Below are 23,526 nucleotides of genomic sequence, written 5' to 3'. Positions count from 1 at the left end.
AAATCATAATTAAGAAGTTTAGATAACAATTTTATTACCACCATTGCACAGAATAAACACAAACAGGCTACAATGCATTTCACTGATACACATTTTATGACAGTAACTCAAGCACTCCAGTCAAATAAAACAATGAACATCACAGGCTTGATAATTATCCACAAAAGAAGCCAATGTATAAATAATTTATGAAACAAGGCAGGTTATTTTCTGGGAGTTAGTGGTAAAGCCAGAGCAGTAACCCAAAATTTCCACCTTTGAAACACAATCTCTTATTTTAGTCACAAGTAATACCTACAATCAAAAGGGAGATATTCAGACATGCCAATTAGCGATCACCAAAAATGACATCATCCTACAGAAGTAAAGAATACGGAAATGTGGGAACACTTTCTTAAAAATATTAGTGTTGTAATGTCAAATAAAACTCTATGAGGAAAGAACATGATGTTAAAATAAAAATGGGGACCTCACCAACTGTAAGAGAAAAAAGAATGAAAAAAGACAGTCTTAATCTCCATTAACAATGTGACAGAGGTGATGAACGAAAGCAGCCCAGGATGTCTTGAATGTCCCTTTAATTCTGTCCTACACAAAGAACAAGAAACTTAATCCAGGCATTCACCTCAAACAACCTAATTAAAAAGTAAAAAACAAACAGTAGGAGTCAAAAGTCTCACCCTGTAAGGAGTGGCTCTGAGGAGCAAGGACTGCAGAGGTCACCTAATGACCCCGCAGGACTGGCTGTCAGATCTGGACGGTGAAGTTGGCAAGATCTCCCTGTTCCAAGGCTCTTTCCACCCACTGAGGGTGGAGAGGCCATGGCCTGCCCCAGGAGAGGAACACCAGACAGACTCCGATTTCTCAGTGACACTTCCAACAACGGATCTGCATTTAACACCGATTACTCCAAAAATCAGGCTTCAGGGTACATCAGTAATTAAAATAAGAAAGATAGGGGCACCTGGGTGGCTCAGTGGGTTAAAGTCTCTGCCTTCGGCTCTGGTCATTATCTTAGGGTCCTGGGATCGAGTCCCACATCGGGCTCTCTGCTCGGAGGGGAGCCTGTTTCCCCCTCTTTCTCTGCCTGCCTCTCTGCCTACTTGTGATCTCTGTCTGTCAAATAAATAAATAAAGTCTTAAAAAAAAAATAAAAATAAATAAAATAAAATAAAATGAGGAAGATGGAAATGGAGGAACCTGAACTTGAGTATGTCTACTGCAAACGGGAGCACAAACTCACAAGCCCTGGCACCCACCAACAAGTCCAAAAAGCCCAATAAACCAAACAAACTGAAGGCTAGTTCCAAGGGCAGCCTTCCAGATCTGGAGGAGGAGACAATATGCACACACAAGCACTTCTAGCGCTACAGAGCAGTCCCCAGAACAGCACAAAAGCAAGTTTTTCCACTCTGGGGAAACAATAAATTGGATTAACCCTCTTCAAAATCAACTACAAGGGAAAAATTAACAGACTTATGCCAGGCTGCGTAAGCCACATTCTGTTGCCAAATCATTCAGATTCACTGCAGAGTCTCCCATTTTAAAAATATGATGAATAACGTATTCGTGGAGAGTGTCTACCTATTTACCCGTGTGGGACTCCCCTATTCGGGGACTTCAGGGTAAACTCTAAGTGTGTGTCTTGCCTTAGGCAACGCTAACAGTACAGAAAACCTGGTTACGAGTAAACACATGGCACTCTTCATGGACGGTGACAAGAGCCCGTGACATCAGTGATGAAGCAGTCACTGAGTCCAGACGGCGCGCTGGGTGCGATGCCGTGAATGTGTACACCTGTGAACACAGCCAGTTTCCACAGCTCTCTGGGTTCTTTTCAATTTTACGAACCTAACGGAGCCCTAGAAACTTCTCCAAGGATGATGCCAGACACTATTACCGTTATCGAAGGGCATTTACTTTCAGTAAATGTGAAGAACCCCGTGCAAATGCCTCCATAATTTTTCCTTTCCTGACTTGAGATGGCTTCCCGGGACCACACTACCACCAGCTGACTTCACTGCGTAGGCAAAAAGCACAATCATCAGCAAAAAGAACTTAGAGGAGAGATGTAACTCATTCTCTATAAGCAAGAAACGAATGTTTAGTAATTAGGTCAAGCAAGAGTAGTTGTCTGAGAAAAAACCTGTCTGGACTCCTTGGGCAGAAGGCTGCTGCCAATGGCTCCTCACGGCACACACAGCATCAGGCTGCTTCTCGAGGACCAGGAGCTCCCAACAGGTCTACCACCTGACTTTCTCTCTCAAAAGCACCGAGGCCTCAAGCCACATCTGGCCCCCAGCAGCCTCGAGCTGTGGCACCCGGTAGTTCGCCCAAGGGAGGTCCCTGAAATCAGCATCCTCTAGTGCGGGAGTCTCAGGCCGTGGCCAACACTCGTCTTTCCTTAAAATGCCTTCTTTAAAGGATAGAGTACTTCTGAATCCCTTACTTTGTAGAAACATGTTGACCTATTTATGAAAAACTGGGTTGGCCTCATACTGATGTGTATAATTTTAAAAGGCCCTGCGGCCTGCTTTCAGATTCATGTAAATAAAGTCTTAAAGGGAGTGGGTTAGGGGGTGGGGGTGGGGGTCCCAGAAACGGAAGTGAAGTATGGAAAAGGGACCTGAAACACTCTTAACAGGCTCATGGAAAGCCCTTCTATAAGAACATTCCCAAGAGAAAATCTTACCCGTGCACTTTGCCCAACATGACCTTTCCACAATGTACTCAATGAGAAATCAACTCCTGAAAAAGAAGAACACTCAGAGGGAACTAGATTTTCAGTCTCAAAGGAAACCTGATCCAAGATGCCCCTTCACCATCTGCTGGGACTGGCCAAGCCCCGGAATCCTACGGCAGATTCCGATCAGGACCCGCAGGGAGCAGCCTGGAGCGGGGGGACTCCACAGCGCACAAGGCCCCGCACGAGCAGCCGGGGCCTGAGTGCTCACAAGGTCCTCTCGTCCACAGCAGCGGGCACAGCAGCGGGCACAGCGGCAGGCAGACCCAGCGCAGCAGCATGAAGCTGGCCTCCTCCGCGGCCGCCAGGCCGCACTCCACCAGCACACAAGCACAGCCCAACAGCAAGAATACGGGGGGGGGGGGGGGGGGGGGGGCTCTCCACCTCCTCCTCTTCCTCCTCCTCCTCCTCCTCCTCCTCCTCCTCTTCCTCCTCCTCCTCCCACCATTTGCTACTGGAGAGGATGTCAGACCCTAACAACGTCTGGGCCTCCAGCCCATGTTTACCGACTTAATAGTTCCCATCTCACGGCGGCCTCCTGCCATTGGATGTGGGGGTGGGGAACATCCCCCTTCTCATTCATTCAGCAAACATCCAGTAAGCACCAACTGTGTGCTGGGCGCTGGGGGTACAGAAATGAGTAAGATTCAGCCTCAGTGTAGATGACAGCTTAGAAAATAAACTCTTAAGGGGAAATTTTATGATGCAAGGGCCACTGTGAGTCAAGGGAATTATGAGGAGTAACGCACCACAGTTTAGGAAGAGGGATGAAACTACCCCCAAAATAAGAACCACCAGGTTTATCTGCTAAACCAAGTTTATTAGAATCATCATAAAATACAAATTTTCCATTAGATCAAACTGTGGCAAAGGAGCAGACAGGATGGGACCATGTGCCTCGGGGCCCCCGGGGCAGCCCTTTCCTTCCAGCTGAAGACTGTACTTACGGGGCCAGCGCAGAATCCAGACACTCCCCAGGGCGCATCCCTGCCCTCTGACTGCCTCCACCCTCCAGTCTAGCAATGGCCAGAAGGGACACTGTCACTCTCAAGGGGTCGAAGAAGGGAAACGAGAGGAATGCAAGATAAAAGGAAGAAACGGAGGGATTTTAAAAAGGAAGAAAAAGAGGGATTTAAAAGAGGAAGAAAACTAGGGATTAAAAACAGAAAGCTAAGGAGCCCACTTAGTAAAGAAAGGCATTTGTCCATTTTAACAACCTGGAATCAGTGCTGCGTCCCTCGCAGCCACCAGGCACCCGTTCTAGCTGACTCGCCCGGCTCTGGAAGCTAGAAAACCAGAGGCTGGTGGTGAGAGTTCACACAGCCCGAATGAGGGCACTTGACAGCTATTTATAGGGTGCAGGGGCCTTTTTGAAAAAGCTCACTTCTGGGCAGGTGGGGCTGTGTTTGGGAAGGGCTGAGGCTGAAGACTGACCTCTGGGTGAGTCACTCCCCAACAGAGGAAAGTCCCTGTGACGGGCACACAGAGACACGAGCCCCAGGAAGAAAGACGGAGGGTCCACAGGAAGAACACAACAAAAACAGAGCTCCTGGGCAGTGAGGGGGCACTGCTTTCATTCACCTGTGCTTCTCGAGCGCGCCCTTCTCTGAGAGACGACTCACTCCACAAACACTGCACGTCCAAGGACCAACTGGAAAAGGCCAATCTCTTCTGCTGCCCCTGGTTTCAGGGCCCTGAGAGCCCTTAGTGCACTTAAGAAGCAATTCAATGAGCAAAACAACAGTGACACCAGGGCCTGGCCCTACCTGTGAAAAGCTGAATTTGTTTTAACCATACAGACACTCCAATGAGGAAACGCCTCCCGCAGAGACAACAGACAAGGTAATAATTTTAGAAAATGATTAAGAGGAAAAAGACACACCAACAGTGGATTAGCTGAGACAAAACAGGATTCATGCCAACTCTGACCAAAGACAAAAGAGTAGATCTCCCTCCTGACGAGAAAGAGGTTCATGGAAAGCTGCCCAGGGACTCTAAGATCCAGTGGGCTGGGAGGTCATGGTCCAAACCCTTGTAAGAAGCCATCTCAGGAAAACAGGATCCTGATCTTTGACACCAGGAACCTTTCTGCCCTTGAGGCAAATTGTATTCTGGGCAGATTCTCACTGTCAGTCTCATTTCCCCACCAAGGCAGGTGTTTTTATGGGGCCAAGGAAACTCCCCTCAAGCCAAACATTCTGCTAACTGGATAATCTCATCCCGATTCACTCAAGCCAGTGCCAACAGGCTGTGCGGCAGGAGCTGAGCAGACCTTGCTTAGCTGAGTGCAAGGAAAGTCAGCCTTTGTCCCACATGTTTTTCCTTACTCCTGTAATGGCTCTGAGTCCTCTGATAAGATGGTTTTTCTGAGGTTTTTGATGGTAACAATTACCAAGCATTTTTTTTTTTAAACTTTCTAGCACTGACTTGGGGGTGGTCAAAGGTCATCTGAATGAATCATCCCAAAGAAGGAATTGCTACATCCAGTGGAGTCAGGCTCACGAGGGGCCCGTGTGTCCCACTGCTGGACGGCATCAGAAACTGCCATATATACAAGCACAGGCTGGTGAACAAGTACTCGGAGAACAATCGAAAGACAGTACCCTGTACAGTTGAAAACACACATTTACCCACAAACAAGTCAGGAATTGTCTGGAAGCTGTAACACTTACTTGTTAATTTCCTTTGCAAGTTACTATCAATGTATGGCACATGAAAAATGAGACTCATGAAAATGTATGGAGGGGCAGCATGTTAACATTCCTGAATACTTGAAGAACGTGAGAAAAAAGCAATCTAAAAATTATGTTAACATATGTGTAACCACAAGAACCTAAAAAACAAGGTAAGTTTTACTGAATCTTTAAAGTACCTAAGAGGATTATTCTGCTAATTTGAAGCCGGTTAGGTGTATATCCACCCTGGTCATTTACACAATGTAAATGATAAGCAAAAGGGGGTGGGGGGACACGAGTCAAACTACAATTTCCCCAGAGAGACAAAAAGTCACTGTCCTTAATGAGGGATACAATCGAAGAGCTGCACATCAGTCTACAATGAAAACAGGAAAAGAGTAAAAAATTCCATACAAATGTCTTATAGAAAACATCCTTTATGTGATCACATCTCAAACACCTTGAAAGTGGGTATACTGTCAGAATCTACATGATCTTGTAATATTCCTTTGTGAGCAAAGCTCTGACCACAACTGAATTACCATCAAGTCAGGAGATACAAATCACCCGACTGATACCATCAAAATAATAATGGAGAGCATGAAATCTGGAACTGGAACTGAAAAACAGCAAATCACACATGGGTTCTAAAGCAGAGGTAGACCGGCCCCTTCTCTCGTGCTTTCAATATTCTCCCCAGCTTCCAGCACTGCCATCGTGAGCTCTGTGTGACATCTATTACAGACCCATTTTAAATCTTGGTATGAAGTTTGCCATTTTTACAGGTGAAAGAACAAAGTAAGAGCTGATATTTTTAAATGTTCTCAAGTGTCAGTACAAAGAATACGGGCTAGAAGAGTGTTAGATTACAAACCATCTGTTCTGATAATTTACGATGTGATTTCTCTAATCTCCTTCAACACTACACAACATCTCTATGGCAACACAGTAAATTCAAATTCAAGTATGGAGGGCTAATTGTGCCTTTAGTCTGTTCACACAGCAGAAAGGCAGACTGGCTGGCAAGCTCCTCAATGAACCAGGATCTTCTCCTTTAGGAAGGATGTCCCTGTCAAAAATGAGCGACATATCTGTGACCGCCAGATATGTAAATAAGATGATTCTGCATACTGCACAGATCATACCTTCTACAGAACTGGCCATGGCTTAATAACCCACAACCAGTACGTATGCCTTGGCATAACTCAGTGGTCCCTACACAGGCTATGCACCTGAATTACCAGGACTTTCTCCAAGCACAGATTCCAGGGTCCTATCTAGAACTACTAAGCCAGGGATTTAGGGATTCTGTCATTTTAAAAAACTCTCCAGATGGGGCGCCTAGCTGGTTCAGTGGGCAGAGCACTCGACTCTTGATCTTAAGGTTGTTGAGTTCAAGCCCCATGCTGGGTGTAGAGAGTGCTAAAAATAAAAAATAAAAAAAACTTTAAAAAACACCCCAGCTTGCCAGGCAATTCTGATACAGTCTAGGTTGAAGAGCCACAGGTATAAATCACAAGCATTTGTCATGCCTCTATTTGTGGTCCCTCCTGCTATGACAGCCCAGCAGCTCACACTCACAAGGAATTATCACAACCCAAAGACACCAGAACCTGAATGAGGTCTACACAAAGTGCCAGCCAACACTGAGAGCCCTTGAGGCCAGGAGAGGAGGGACAAGGGTGGTTTCCCCAAAGGTAGTGATCCTTGAGTTGGGCCAGGTAAAAACAGCCAAAAAGAAGAGGGAACACCCAACCCAGAAACAGGTGCAAGAGCACAGACACAGAATGGGGGGGCCAACGGGAACCAGAGAGGTTGAGGGGGGTAAGAAAGACACCCCAAAGCTCCCCTTGAGGCTGGCCCAGAGAGCCTGGATGGACTGACGGGGTAGTTTGAATCTCAGGAACGCATGTCTGTGACTCATGCATGGCATTGGTTTCTAGACCAGGCAAAGAAAAAGAAGAGTGTAGGTCATGGAGAACCTAGGTCATGGTTTCTGCCCTAGTCTTTACCAAATCCCCATCTATGACATGGGGAAAACACCACGTACGTCGATACATGACAGCTAATACGCTGTCTTTTTAAGAGCATCTCAGATTTCATTTTCACCTTGAGAGCAATTCCAATTAGATGGACTTGAGCTAGTTGATCACCTCTTACAATTTTAATTTCTACATTATTCCCCGGCACATTTTTAAAAGAGGCCAAAAAGAAAACCTGCCTAATCATCTTGCCTCTTTAGAATACAAACTCCCACTGGCCAGAATATTATTTTTGTCTTCTCCAGCTGTATGGCACCTGGCATGTTGACGCTGCTCAAAGGATAAACAGCTCGTTCATTACACAGTGCCTCGTAGACTGAATAATGCCCATAAAGTCCTTTGAAGATGAAAGCCACTTCAAGTGCTAAGTAATTCTGAGCTAGGCATTTGAGACTGGGAAACAAAGATGACAGACCAAACACCATAAAAAGGTCACCGCCCAGCGGGAAGGCTCTTGTTCTGCCAGACCTCTGGTCCCTTTGCGGGCATGCCACACGGCAGACCAAACCCCAACCTGCTTTACGTGTTTTTAATGTATATAATCAGGGGGAAAGAACAGAAGCCTTCAGTGGTTCGGGGATAGGTAGAAGGCTATTTTCTAACTTTGAAACTGTCATTTCAAACAGTGACAACAAATGAACCCTCTTAAGTCTTCAGTGATCCCTTTCTTTCAGGGACTATCCCCTCAAGTAATTTCAAAGCCCCACAAATTCTTCTTTCTGAGAAGTCTCCTTTTGAGTTAAGATAAAATACTGTGCATGGAGTGTCAGCTCAGCTCTGAAACAGGCACAATGAAAACCGCAGCAGAGCGTATGCGATTTTATGCAAATTCATACTTTCTGCTCAGAGTCCGACAGGTACTCGCTGCCTCGGTTGTGCATGCGAGTGAGCAGAGCGGATGCCCACGTTCACGAACACAGGACTCCCGCTAGCAGGCGCACCCAGGCTGCAGGTTTTAATGTTACAGTCACGTTCAGTAGGAGCCGGGAGAATGCTGCCTCTTCCTTCAACTTCCACAGCGTGTTTATTAGAAAGACTAAAGTACCACTAAAGTCGCCTGAACTATGTCAGGTGCACCCTCTGCTATCCAAAAATACACCAACCATGGGGAAGCAAAAGGTGCCCTTTCCTTTCTCCCTAAAACTTTCACCGTGATGGTCCTTCCAAAATTTCCCAAGAAATTACCAGATATACGAACAAATCAAGATGGAAACCCAATCAGATCTTAGCCATAATTCTCCCTTTCTAAAGTGATTTCCTTGTTTTCCCTCCCTACACCAAAACAAAACAAAACAGGAAGGAGAAAGCTCCCTAAGGAACCAAAGAGCTCAGGGTGATACGCACAGCAGAGCAGGGGAAACCATCAGCAGGAGAACCCTGTGTTTACCCAGGAACCCATGCTGGAAAAAAAGTCACTATGCACCTGGCATCCTCCTGTCTGTCCCTAAGAGCTACCTGATCTGCAGCAAGTTAAAAAGCCTGAGCTCCCTTCCTCAGCTATCAAATAGATGTCACTGTCTACCTAACAGGAGGCTAGGAAATTTGAACAGCTTGTGTGTAGCAAGCATCCCATAAGTGATGCTGTTTAAGAATATGAAATGTAGGGGCACCTGGGTGGCTCAGTTGGTGAAGCGTCTGCCTTTGGCTTAGGTCATGATCTCATCAGGGTCCTGGATGGTCCTGGGATGGAGCCCCATGTCGGGCTCCCTGCTCAGCAGGGGAGTCTGCTTGCTTCTTCCTTGCCCTCTGCCTCTGCCTCCAACTCGTAAGTGCTCTCTAGTAAGTAGCTAAAATCTTTAAAGGAAAAAATATGAAATGTGTTACCAATTTAGCCATGACCTTTTTTCTTTATTGATAAGTAACTTACATATTACTAAATTCACCTTTTAAAGTATACCAGTCAGTAGTTTTTAGGATATTCGCAATGTGGTACAACTATCACCATGACCTAATTCCAGAACACCCTCATCACCCTAGGACTTTCCCCAGAAAGCCTGACCCATTAGCAGTCATTCCCACTCTCCCTAGGCATGACCTTTTATTCTCCAAATTTTCTGATTATCAAAAGCCTCTCCTTAAAATAATAAGCAAATTAAGATTCATCTTTCTTGCTAAAATGTCTAGCTGTAGGAATTCTAGAAGTACAGAGGCTAAATTTTCCAGAACATGATCAAACAAGCATGAGGACATTTATAGGAAATACAGACATAATATATGAAATCAAGACTATCTCCCAAAAATCAAGGGTGTTTTTGTCATCATTTAATGGAGAAAAACACCAATTAGCAATTACTCTGTCTGTAACCTAAGATCTTGCTCCATGATCTAGAACTGAGTACTCAGACCCTCTTCCAGGAAACCTGCACTAAGGCAGAAAGTGCACAGCCACGTTAAATTTACTGCAGGTGGTTTCTGGGAAGAAACATTTAGTCAATGAAGGGCAGCAAGCAACAGTCACTCAAGTCATGACTCCCGACTTTCTCCAACTTGGGGACTCTGCTCCTTCCCCGGCTCCCTGATGCGCGGCTTCCCAAGATCCCACCTCCCCGTCCCACGCCACCTCTCACAGCTTCTCATTCATCCTTTCCCTCTCAACGCTTTCCTCTCTCTGCCTCCGTTCTGGCAATTAGTACACTGCGAGGAGGACGATAAACTGTCTTTCCCACAACAGGCATCATCTTCATAAACTGTGCTTATCAGAAATTAATCTCCCTTTCTTTTTCGGCAACTCCTTACTTTTCAATCCTGTGCCTCCCCATCATCAGAAAGTGAGCTGCTGATGGAGTCTGGCAGCTCTTCCCGGAAACATGCCTCTGGGGGGTTCCAGTGCGTCACTTCATCTGTTTTCTTTGGATGATTAACTGACAAAACTCTGAGCTGCAAAGCTGACCACTAACTGTCAATTTGAACAGTTTAAACTTGAAGATACAGGTTCGCTTCTCGCAGTGCTGTGGCTGTGGCCTGGAACCCAAGGCATGAGTGTAAACTTATGGTTTTTTAGACAGATGGGAGCAGAAAGAGAGTGACGCGTGCGCTTATGTGACATGGCATATGCGTGAGTGCACGTACACGCGTGTGTGTACACACATCCCTAGCTCTGTCCACTGAAAGGTTACAGAGGCAATGAACACAATGAGGCCCAGACGGTTTCTAAAGACCATTTCTCTGCTAACATGAGAAACGGATGGTCGCACATCCACAGTAAGAAAAGTAAAACATAAGCCTGGACCATCTTATTGTGTCAGAAAATAACTAAGTGCTCAGAAAATAGCAGGAACAAGTCACAAAAGATAAAGGAGCCAGTCTGAAAGGACTCCCACTGGCCAAATCTTGGAAAATTTGAGCATCCAACAAAATGATGACAGCAAAGAATTATAACCCACTGAATGAAACAGAAATCCATGAGGACATATTTACATAAATAAGTAAGTAGGGCAGAAGGAAGCAGGGTCACATAGAAGAAATAATGAAGTCAGAAAAATCACCATTTCACAACCAACAATGTAATCACTGATTCTGGCAAAAATATCAATAGATGCTACAAGTAGCAAATGAAAGTCAGAGAAGGAACAGAATTTAACATGGTCTCAAATTATCTCCCCACAAAACACTAATTACAAGGAAAAACCAGTGGAGAAACCTGGTAGTCACCACCTAAATGACCCACATGGGACCCCTGACAGCTGCGTCCCTGACAGGGTGCTCTGGGACCTTCTGACAGAAATGCATGACCTGGATCTCGTCAGGAGGAACCCACACTGAGGGACTACCACCTGAAGAACTGACTGGAACCTGCGAAACACCAAGGAAACAAGAGACTGTGAGAATGTTCCAAATTAAAGAAAATTTAGGAGAACAACAACTAAATGCTGTCTGTGGTCCTGGATGGAAGGCCAGACCATCAGTACCTTTTAATTGCCAAAAAGGACATCTCCGGAATTGGCAAAAATCTACTAAAGTCAGTAGATTTACATAATACTATTGTATCAAACGTAATTTCCTGATTTGGATCATTACGTAGGAGAACACGTCACTGCTCTTAGAGAAGAAAATGCTTAGCAAACCACATGTCGAGGTAAGGGCATCGTCACCTTTGCAACTGAACTCCCAATTGTTTCAGAAACAAAATACTATGTGAACTTGATATGCATATAAAATGGACACATACACACAGAGAGAAGGGCAGGGCACACGTGCATACATATGCATAACAGCCAGGGGATCTGAATCTGAGTTCTTGCAGTGTGAACAGGAATTCAAAAATGAAACAGACTTACCTCTCCCCCACTCAAATAAACCCAGCAAACTTCAAATGTAATCAACAATGAAGACAGGAACCAACTAAATAGCCAAATATAACACAGAGGAATCTCAATTTAAGTTGATAATGGATTTTAGCTTGGTACCTCCTTTGTGGTTTAAAAATCAAAGATAAACTGTAGCAACATGTCAAAAGTAACCCCACAATCTCACAGTAAACAGCAAACCAACCCTATTTTTTAACTCTAGAAATTCTTAAAAACAAGAATTAAATAGGGGCAACTCAGTTGGTTAAGCGTCTGAATTGGCTGGTCATGGTCTCAGTCAGGGCCCTGGGCTGGAGTCTGAGTGGGGCTCCCTGCTCAGTGCGGAGCCTGCTTCTCCCTCTCCCTCTGTTGCTCCCCCTGCTCAGGGTCATGCTCTTTCTCTCTCAAATAATCTTTAAAAAAAAAAAAAAAAACAAGAATTTGGGGCATCTGGGTGGCTCAGTCAGTTAAGGTTTGGCCTTCAACTCATGTCACAATCCTGGGGTCCTAGGATGCAGTCCCAAGTGGGGCTCCCTGCTCAGTGGGGAGCCTGCTTCTCCCTCTCTCTGCTCCTCCTCCCACTAGTGCGTGCTGGCTCTCTCTCAAAAAAAAAAAAAAATCTTTAAAAAAGGAACAAGAACTACTAACTAAGAATTACAAGAATCAAATAACAATGAAAAAACTTGAAACTTGTAGAAACTCTTTGGGCAAACCAAGAGGAAATAAAAAGTGTACATTTTTAAAGAGAAACACACCTTATGGTTATGTAACATCTACACTCAAGACCCCAACATTTCAATCATTCCTGACTGAACTATATTAAACACCCAAGGAAACATGGGAGTTACTGAGACACACACAAAAACAGAACATGTTCCCAGTGTGGAAATGACACTGAGAGTTCCTGGGGATAAACCTGACCGAGCACCCCGTCAGATCAGGCTCCGATGCTGAGGGGCCCAGATGAAGTGAAATAGACAGAAATGCACCCTACAGATAGAAGAATCTGAAACACCCGCCCAAGTTCCCTCGCTAGCTGAGGACTGTGGAAAACAAGCGTATTCCCGAGGACGATAGCACTTCATCATCTACGTGCACATTTCCACAAATAACAGCAAAGAAACGAGAGGCTGCAACAAGATCGCTACCGGAGAACCCAGGAGTCACCTTATAAAACTGTCCCCAAAAGAGCAGCTGAGCAGCTTCTGCCCCCTACCACCTCCCCACCCCAGTTCCCCTCCTCAGTTAGAAAGGAAGCCCCGGTAATCTTTATAATGTGTCAGCCCCAGCAGCCGGCTGACAAACCTCCCTCCGGGGCCGCCTCCCGGCACCCTTCCCACACTTCCCTCTGACAACCCTGACAGCCGCACAGATTTCCCACCCGGCCCTTCAGTCCAAGTCCACAGCAGCCCGGGAAACAGAGGACCAGCACTTCCACCAGGACTTCCCCCAAGACCGAAACAGGAGAGAGCCAGTCAAACTCACACAGCTAACACGCCTCAAATGAAAAGCTAGGTTAAGAGGATTCTTTATGTAAAAAGGAACATCACTTTTAATTAGGTGAGAAGAGGAACGGCATAGAAACTAAATTACAGGGCCCAGACCAACATGAAAAAAGAAAAAAAAAATGCCGGCTATATCCTCGAATCTCTCAACTTTGCTTGTGTGACTTGTAAATTACAGCTTCGATCATCAACACACAAGGGTAGAAATTTATTCCAGTTATTTGGATGCCAAAAATATTAAATAATTTAAACTTTAGAGTTTTCATTACGTGACACTAGTCAGAAATATTTATAAGAACGTTCTAGTCAAGTATTGTTTTTCCAATATCTGTGTGTGCCTTCAGAATAAATAGAAGAACTGTACTTTGGGGCCTTTACTAAAACTAATAAAGTTATCAAAGAACTAATAAAATGTACATATTATTCCTGCAGATCCTAGCACATCTGTCATGCAGAACATGGATTAAGTAAAAGTAAATGCAAGTAAGAAAACATAAAACTTTAAGAATTCCAATGAGCCAAGAGCACCCTCCCACAGGTTTGCAGAGGTGGTGTTCCGAACACGGGGCAGTAAAGAAGGAATCCTTGAAGTATGGACCAATGTCAGAAAAGGAAGTGGTGTAGGGACGCCTGGGTGGCTCAGTTGGTTGAGCAGCTACCTTCGGCTCAGGTCATGATCCAGCGTCCTGGGATCGAGTCCCACATCGAGCTCCTGGCTCAGTGGGAAGCCTGCTTCTCCCTCTGCCTCTGCCTGCCATTCTGTCTGCCTGTGCTTGCTCTCTCCCCCTCTCTCTGATAAATAAATAAAATTAAAAAAAAAAAAGGAAGTGGTGTAAAAGGAATAAAAATGGAAAACCTCTTATAACATTTCATATGCATAATTTGCAAATTAAAATTGAAACACTTTGCCCTAGGGGCACCTGGGCATCTCAGTCAGTTAAGCATCTGCCTTCAGCTCAGGTCACAACTCTAGGTCCTGGGATCAAGCCGCTGTAGAGCAGGGGCTCAGCAGAAAGCCTGCTTCTCTCTCTCCCTCTGCTCCTTACCCTCACTCGCGCTCCCTCCCTCTCCCAAATAAATAAAATTTTTTTAAAATAAATAAATAAAACACTGCCCGCCAAAGCATACATGTCGTTTATACATGCCACTTCATATATACTGGGGATATGCTTCTTTTAAAACAGATTTCAAGTATTAGTCTCTGATATTGTCACTCATTTCGCTCCTTCTTACACTGAGACCACCTCTTCCACAGAATCCCAAAGTGAGGTGTTCTGTCACTTTTCCAAGACCTCTACACCTACACACACGAAAAAAAAAAAAGGATACCAAGAAACCATATCTAAAAGTACTCAAGGATTATACTTTCAAACTTGAATTGTGTTTTTCTTAAGTTTAAGAATAGTTTTAGGGGTGCCTGGGTGGTTCAGTGGGTTAGGGCCTCTGCTTTCAGCTCAGGTCATGATCCCGGGGTCCTGGGCTCTCTGCTCAGCGGGGAGCCTGCTTCCTCCTCTATCTCTCTGCCTGCCTCTCTGCCTACTTGTGATCTATCTGTCAAATAGATAAATTAAAAAATCTTTAAAAAAAAAAGTTTTATTTTGTGGTTATGAATCTTCAATGTGGGGACTAACACTTTATCAATTCCTTCATTAACTATCAATACCGCAAAATCAGTAGCTGCAAAGTCAACTACACACATGAAGGCCCAAGAACAGAGAGCAGATGAGCTCACACAGATACAAATGCAGGAACACCACAGTCTCCCCGCAAATGGAACTCAACCCTAGAAACTCCTTCTTCAGCCCAGGATTGCTGAGACAGTCTAGACCATCCTGCATGTACAATTCTTCTATTTGGACAGCAACAAAAACTCACCAGAGTGGGAAAATCTGAAGAAAAATGGTGAGTCTTCATACCTAAAGAGAGGGTTTTCTTGGGATGCCTGACTGGCTCAGTTAGTTAAGCATCTGCCTTCAGTTCAGGTCATGATCCCAGGATCCTGGAATCAAGTCCTGCATCTGGCTCCCTGCTCAGCAGGGAGCCTGCTTCTTCCTGTGCCTCTCACCCAACTTAGGCTCTCTCTGTCTCTGTCTCTGACAAATAAATAAAGTCTTAAAAAAAAAAAAAAAGATAGGGTTTTCTTAAGTCAGCAGACTTTGACTTCCATGCCATATGGATTGCTCAAGTTAACCCTTCCTACAGAACCCAAGGAGAGGATCTTCATTTTCTCATAACTATCTCTGACGTTACCCTAGAAATTACAGGGTTTGGTCCCACCCACTGGCAGTCAGAGTGACTATTGTTATCTTTCAAATCAACAGAAAGCCTTTCCAAAATAACTCAGTTTTGTTCTAGTTTACCTAAAGAAATAACTTATGCTGGATTTTGGTTTTGTTTTAAAACTATTCACATATCCTTGATTACTAATGGAGCTGATAGTTGTTTGTTGTGCTTCTTTGAATTATCTGTTTGGCTATTTTCCTTATAGATTCTCTTACTGATGTGAAGAAGCCCTTTTTACTTACATGTATATAATTCTTTGATTTGTAATAAATGTTTGCTCCCAGTTTGCTGTTAGTCTCTTTTTTTTTTTTTTTTTGGAATGGTGTGTTTTTTTGTTGGGATGTGTGTGTGTGTGTGGTTTTTTTGGATTTATTTATTTCAGAGAGAGAGAGAGAGAGAGAGAATGCGCGTGAGCATGAGAGGGAGGGAGGATCAGAGGGACTCAATCCTGGCACTCCAGGATCACAACCTGAGCCAAAGGCAGTAGCTTAACCAACTGTCACCCAGGCACCCCATTGAAGGTGCCCCCACTGATGGGAGAGTACGGTTCTATGAAGTTTAATACAGACAATCAGCACCAAAGCCAAAATACAAAACAGTTCCATCATCCCCCCCCAAATGCCCCTCATATTGACCCTCTACAGCCACACCCTCCCAAACCCCAATTCCCAGCAATCAACCAATCTTGTCTCTGTCATGGTTCTTTTTGAGAATGTCACCTAAGTGGAATGAGTGCGTGGAGACTGGCTTCCTTTACTCGGCACTGACTGAGTGGACACACCAGTTCATGTGTTCACACCTACATTGTTTGAATGCTAACAGCCACATCCTACCGCAAAGGGCCTCCAGCCCTTCCCAGCAGCAGAACAGAGCCCATACCATGTACTTCTTTTCTGGAACTGCAGGGAAGGAGGGGGGGTTATGGACCTGGCAGGATGCTGCAGAAACCCCTCCTAAAGAAAAACCAAGTGCAATTCATCACTGTCCATAACAGGCTGATTAACTCACATGAACGCCACTAACCCAAAGTACCCTAGACCTGGGATCTATTCTTCACTTCGACTAACATCTTCATTAAAGCTTTCTCTGTCAGCATAACCACTAAACGCTATTAATTTATGACAAAACCCAAATAGAGTAATGCTTAAAAAAATACAAGATTTGCTCTGCAGATTTCTCCACATTCCTCACCAACCAGACAAGCGGAGACATGTGGCTAATTAAAATAGTCAGTAATCTAAAAGTCTAGTGTATTTATCACCAAAACGAAGTTCTTTATTTCCACGGTCCATCTGGCATTAGACCAAATAGTACAGAGTAACCGGGACAAATCCCCCGAGCTACACCCTTCCTCCAGCTCAACCATCTACGGCTCCTGCTTGCAAAGTCTGCACACTCTGCTCTCCCAGCCTGGTCTTATAACCTTTCCCAGATGGCAGGTGGTTAAATAGCTTGGGTTTTGAGGGGCTCCCTCCCATGGAGAGGAACCAAAAAAGAGAAAATCAAGGTAACAACTAGTCGGTAAGCAAACTAAATGTCCCCACGAGTGAATGAGAAGTGAAAAGGAGTACTTAAGTACTTGCCAGCCACTGAACAGGAGAGAAAGAATTTCCCAGAAACAAGAACGTCTGCAAGAAAGGCTCAATAAGGTCAAAAAGTTGGGAGACGAGAGGGGAACTTCTAGCCAGATGCCTCCTTTTCCTCGTCAAGTGCAGTCAGGGCCTTGCAGGGGCTGGGAACGCTGGGGAGCGAGGAGGCAGAGGTCCCACAGGACGCCCAGAGACGGTGGAGAGAGGGCAGATGGGAAGGCAGCAGCAAACCAAAGCCTTGCAAGGTCTTGTCCCAATCTCTAGCTTCTTCTCCGCTCTTTGGTCCCTTCCCCTCAGCGAAGAGGTACTGCGACAGGAAACCCCAGCGCGGCTGCAGCCGAACAGCGCCTCAGCCAGAATCCCTCAGTGCCGGGGTCACTGAGCAGACTCCCCGTCCATGCTCGGTCCCTTGCACACTGCTCTGCAAACAGCTCGTCAGCAGAATCTGCAGCAAGATGGGGGAGAGTGAGCGAGAAGTCCGTCTCATCTCTCATCTCTCATCTCTCCTACCCCTCTCTCCAGCTGTGGGGCCACCGGATCACTGCCTGTGATCAGCTTCCACCAGACTGAGAAGCAAGGAGAAGATATAAAAGCTGCATTCTTCACCCACAAGGCAAATAACACAGTCACCCCTGGCAGTGCAACCAAGTCCACGCAGCTGAACCCTTGGGACAGGAAGGACAGGGAAGGGACATCAGCGCGAGCCGCCACCTCCTACCAGAACGCACTGGGTTTCTCCTTCAAATCCATGCCTTCACTGACCATGGAGGAACTACTGTTCCTACCAGGGGCACTACTAAAATCTGTCAAGACAGTGCACTTAAGGAAATAAAAACCAATTCATTATAAAACTGAGGAGGAAGGAAGGGGGTTGTTAGGACTGCTTTTTATAGTAATACACAATTCATCCCTATCAACAGAAGTGATTTGTACTAGGCAGTAAAGTGTGGCTATTGATTAAGAATTTGACTTTTTTCTGAAATTCTGCCAATTCTGAGATAAAATTTTATTTTCTCAGTAGAGGAATCAAGTAAATAAACTTAAATATCAGATGCAGCTGATTTACATTAGGACAGTTTCAAATACATCTTGCACTTTCAGTTAGAAACAGATCCCAGGGGCGCCTGGGTAGCTCAGTGGTTTAAGCCACTGCCTTCAACTCAGGTCATGATCTCAGGCTCCTGGGATGGAGCCCACATGGGGCTCTCTGCTCAGTGGGGAGCCTGCTTCCCCCTCTCTCTGCCTGCCTCTCTGCCTACTTGTGATCTCTCTATCAAATAAATAAATAAAATCTTTTTAGAAAAAAAGAAACAGATCCCAAATTTATCCTAACATTTAAAAGGTCTCAAAAGACCACCGTAATCACTTATTTTTAATATACATTTGAGGAACATATTTAAACCACAGGCTTCATTTTGAACAGAACCACTCATGTCACTTGTATCTTGGTTAATCATTTAAATCATTAAATGGTTTCATTTAAATCTTCATTTGAATCTTGGACAGTTAAACTGCAAAGGGAAAAATACAATATCCCATGTCAATAAGTCAATTTACAAGGTCTCAATGAAAAGTTTCTTTTAATGATTGTTTTACTGCTCTTTGATTTCCTGAAAGTCACTTACAAGATTATTTTTAACTATCTCTCTACTTTCTTCTAAAATTGTGCCTTGCTGCCACAGAAAAAGAAGAAACTGACATTCACTCTCAAATTACATTTTCTTCAACTCCCTTTTTCAAAATATTGAGGGTAACAAGGACCAAATTTGGAAAACAATCATCATTATCGGTGCTCACAAAGACCAAAGCTGCCAGACTTCTAAATATACAGACGTAGCATGGCAAACGTGCAGGCCAGCTGAAGGCCTCTCCACTCATGTGGTGTTAGAAGCATAAATATAAAGCAAAGCTTCCCTCAATGATCCGTGAGGAAATCATCATATCAAAATACAGAAAGACAAGCACGCTGCTCTGTCACTAAGAAACAGACTCCGTCTTCTTCCTGTATTCCACTGGAAACAAAGGCTGTAGCCAGGAGTCCAGAATAAGATCTACTAATGAAAGAAACTCAACACGATGGGCCGTGAGGCTTCAGAATAACCACAAACCTTTATTCTCTGCACATTCATCTAATGCCAACCTAAAACATGCCAGGCAGGTTAAAAATAATGCATTTATGTAAGCACACACCCCCCCCCACACACACACACACGCTCTTGCAAGGTTAAATAGAGAGCTCTGAAAGAATGATTTATTGCCACAAGAACAGAGCCCCAAAATAGATTGGCAATAAAAGTGATTGGTCCCAGTGGGGTTGAGAACTAATGTAAGCAAAGTCCTGGCCATGAGAGGCCTCCAGGAAGAGTACCAGAGTTGGGGAGGGGGCAGGGGGGGAACATGACTTCCGACCCTGACCCCACCTCTACCAGAGTTCCACATTCCACTCTGAACAAGGCAAGCCTGATTCCTTTTCCGGAAAAACAAAAACAAAAAAACAAAACAAAACACCTGAACTTACGCATATCTGTGATTCTCCACCCCTCCCCCCCCCCGCCTTTTTTCTCCTTTTAAAATATGCTTTATCTTTTCTGGAGCTGAGGTCTGTGCAGAGGAAAAAAGTGAAGTTCAAAACACACAAACATGCAGAAAATCTCAGCTGCCATTTAACACACCATCACCACCTACTTCTGCTCAATCCGATTTGACACTAATTGACCTGCTTGCTGGTGCCAGGTTTTTAATAAGGAGAATCAGGACTGTCAAAATGGATAGGTGGTTCCTGTGCCAAGGACCCGAGTGGGGGATGGAATGACCACATACGAGGTAAAACCTTGAGCGAGGGGACGCCGAGTGCCACCAAACCGAAGCCCTACCCAAAGAAAAGTGGAGAATAACCATTAAGTACTGGGGGCTCAGAGGGAACCACAGAATCTGAGAGAGGGAAACGGCCCCTGAGCCACTTTCCCCCCTGGCCCCTCTCCAAATGCAAAAGTCCGAACTCCAGCACCCCACTCAACATTGACAGGTGGCAGCGCCCTACTTGACACTTCCAGCAAGAGAAAAAAAATCACATGGCAGCCTATTCTGTTCCTGAACTGCTCTAATGGTTTAAAAAGTTCTATTAAGCTGAAGTCTTTCTACTTCTTTCATTCAACCATGGGTACCAGTTTTCAATCCGTGACTACAAAGTTAAAATTCAATGCAGGACTGGGAAGGAACAAAAAGAATGAAAGAAAATAAGGTAGCCAAGCAAAGAGTTCCAGGGCTGAGAAATGAAAGACAACCAATAGAAATGCTTTGTCTAGGACACGTTGGCAATATGCTGCCAGGTTCTTTTTGGGAAAATCTTCACACCCTAATCTGTCCACTGTAGTCAATGAGAACCCTTCTTCTGTGTTTCTACACCTTAGAAAAGAATTGTCAGATTTTACTGATGAACTTGGCCTCTCCATTCAGCCGTCTATATTGAATCCAAGTCACGGTGGAGGCTCCCCTGCCTAAGCCCTGCTACCAGGTGAGGACCCTACCCATATCCCTCCTACTTCATCTGTCTTGCCGGTCCAAACACCCCCACACCCTACACCCACAAATCCAACCGAATAGCCCCTCTCTACCCTCTGCTAGACACCACTGTCCTACATGCTGCAGCCAAGATCTAGGTCAGGGATTCAGAGCTGCCCAAAGGAGGGGAAAACACTTTAAAAAGATGTCCCAGCCTACCCCTGGGACGGGCCAGTGCAACTGCTGCTACTGAAAATCCACTCTGGCTCCTGATTCCAAGTTTAACAACTAAAAGCATGGTTTGTCAAATCATTTTGGAGGGTGGAAGAAAGGAGCAAACCGGTGAGAGCACTGCCTGCTTTTGCCCAAAACTGAGCATGAACAAGAGCCAAGGCATGGAAACAAGCACAAGGCATAGCCATCAGGCATGACCATCAACAGACCTCCCGCCTCAGAGAAACCCTGGGAGTGCTACACTGACCAAGAACGAGTTTTCTGTGGGCATCCAGTCCAACCTGATGTCTTTTGGGCTCCTCTGAGAGAAAGAAGTAATTCTCCACTGCACATAATAAAGATGTAAGAAAGTCTGGTCTCACAAGCACCAAAAATTCCATCTCCAGGGCACAGGAGCCTTTCTAACAGAGGGGAGCTGAATTCTGCACAGAATCTATTATTCTGTGACAGGTGGTAGAGACAGAGAAAAGACAGGCTAGACTTTAGCTTCAGGGCATGAAGGGAAGACGTCCCAGTTCTGCTATTAAGAGGTAAGATGAGGCTACCCTATGGGGATAGTTGCACCCCACCCCAATCCCACGCCCCTGAAAAAAAGGCTTTCATTTTTAGGAGTTCATGTTTTCCAAAACCGTTGCTTTCTGCAAGGACCTCACGCAGAGAGGGAGCACTCCCAAGTATATTAATCCTAAGCTGACACTGTAGAGTCGGCGTATGTCACTCCCAGCCACATCCAATCTGCTAAAATGACTCAAAATATAACCCCGCTTGGCAAAGATCAAGAAAACGAGGAAAAGACAGTACTACATCAGGTACGCACTGGCACGGCTAACTTCTGCCTCCGACCATCGCCCTCCCGCAGCAAACTGCTCCTTGTGACCCGGATTACCGGATTTGAAAGGGGCCACGAAAAATCGTGAGCCACCGGCCACCGGCGCGCGCCCCATCCCAGGCCGCTCCCCCGACGTCCCAGCCCCACTGTCCTCCCCCCCCCCCCGCTGCCACCAGCGCCCAGCGCACGCCCTCCGCTCGCCCGCCCCCCGCCCCGGCCCCGCGGCGGACCTGGCCCGCCCTCCTCCGCTCTCCAGCGCCGAGTCTGCATCCTCCCAGCCCCGCGCTGGCCCGCTCGGCACGCGCTCCGGGCTGCGGGCCCCCGAAGCCGCCGCGGCCCCCGCCGCCGCCTGCTCCTCCGCCGCCTCCCGGACGCGCGAGCACACCGGACTAGGCGGGGAGGGGGGGCGCGCGGGGGCGCGGGCTCGACTCACGCGGGATCGGGGCCCGGCGGGGGGTGGGGAGGCGCCGCCGCGGGGGTCCCGGGGACGCCCCGTCACGCCCCCCACGCCTTCTCCCCGCGGGCTAGCCGCCAAGCTCACCTCTCGGGCGGGCACCCCCTCCTCGCCACTGAGACCCCGGGCCACCTGGCACTGCCTCCACCTCCAAACCACCCAGGCAGTGCCCCGGGAGCGCTCGCCGCGCGCCGTCGCCCTGGGCCACCGCGTTCCCAGATGTCCCACCCGGGCCGCCCCCGGAGACAATGGCTCACCCACCTCCCGGCCGGCCGCGCTTCACCTCCCCCCACCTCCCTGGGCAGCGGGTGCCATGGCTGCCCCGTTTCACAGAAGCGTAGACAGAGGCCGGGGAGATGACAGGCTAGAGGACGGAGCAAAGAAACGCGGCTGCTAATGGGGCCGAGGAAGGGCCGGGCACCAATCGGCCACTGAGACCGGCCCAGACGAGAGCCGCTTTCCGGGTCCAGCCCCGCCACCCCAGACCGGGCAGGGGCCTCCGCCCTCACCGTACCCGCAGCCGATCCCTCGGCTCTCCCGCGAAAGAGACAAAGAGCCGGCGCCCCAACCCGTAGAGCGGCGGCCGCCGGGGGCGGGAGACGGTTAGATTTCACCCTGGAACGAGGGGCGGGCGCAGGGAAGGGCGAGTCGGCGGCGTCCGGGCCGAGCCATGACCCGCGGGGCGGCGCGGGCAGCGGACACGCCGGTGGAGGTCCGGGAAACCGGGCGCGGGGGTGTAGGAGCCCGGGCCAGAGCGCGCCGGGCCCGACGGACGGGCGGGCACCGGGCGCGCGGGGACTCCCGGACCGCGCCTTCGCGGCGGGCTTGGCCGAGAGTGCGGGCGGCGCCACAGCTGCACTCACCGGATCGGAAGAAGGCCGCGATGTCGGCCAGGTCCTTGGCAGCCTCCTCGGCCCCCTCGCCCGCGCCGCCCCCGCAGCCCGAGCCCGCCGCGCTGGCCGTGGCGGCGGGGCCGGAGGACGCGGCGGGGGCGGCGGCGCCGCCGCTGCTGCCGCTCATGGCTGCGGCGGCACCCGCGGCCGCACCCGGCTCGGGCCCCGCGCCCCTAGCGCCGCGTGCCGCCCGCTCCGCGCCGGGCCTGGCGGCGCCGAGCGCCCAGCTGCCCGCGCCCGGCGCGCGGACGCAGAGCCCCGGGGCGGCAGCGGGCGGCGGCGGCGGCGGCTCGGCCAGGGGAGCGCGCCCACATAGACGAGGACTCCGCCCGGTAGCCGCGAGCCGGCCGCGGGGCGGGGACGCGGAGCCACGGCCTCGGCGGCGCCGGCCGGAGCGCGGGCAGCAGCGCGCGCCGCGCGGGACACGCAGTCGCAAGGGCGGGGGCCCGTGGCCGGCAGGAGCTCCGGGATCACGGGCGCCGGCGGCAGCCG

The 23,526-nt window shown here is 47.7% G+C and overlaps 1 protein-coding gene across 4 annotated transcripts in view; it reads right to left on the bottom strand.

Moving 5' to 3' along the window:
- TRIO (trio Rho guanine nucleotide exchange factor) overlaps positions 1 to 23,361 on the bottom strand; it is a 336,828-nt gene extending 313,467 nt beyond the window's left edge. The window contains exon 1 of one of the 4 annotated variants that reach the window (XM_059173670.1): positions 23,005 to 23,361. In XM_059173670.1, the coding sequence (XP_059029653.1) occupies positions 23,005 to 23,161 (157 nt within the window). In that variant the 5' untranslated portion in view covers positions 23,162 to 23,361. Of the gene's footprint in view, positions 1 to 21,917; positions 21,973 to 23,004 lie in introns of those variants that run through there. The other 3 variants (XM_059173672.1, XM_059173671.1, XM_059173669.1) reach the window with 3 other exon arrangements.
- Between the last annotated feature and the right edge of the window lie 165 nt (positions 23,362 to 23,526).

Source organism: Mustela lutreola, chromosome 5 (assembly GCF_030435805.1).
Source record: "Mustela lutreola isolate mMusLut2 chromosome 5, mMusLut2.pri, whole genome shotgun sequence".
NCBI lineage: Eukaryota > Metazoa > Chordata > Mammalia > Carnivora > Mustelidae > Mustela > Mustela lutreola.
Note: the sequence above shows the minus strand (reverse complement) of the source record. Positions and strands in the feature narration are given on the sequence as shown.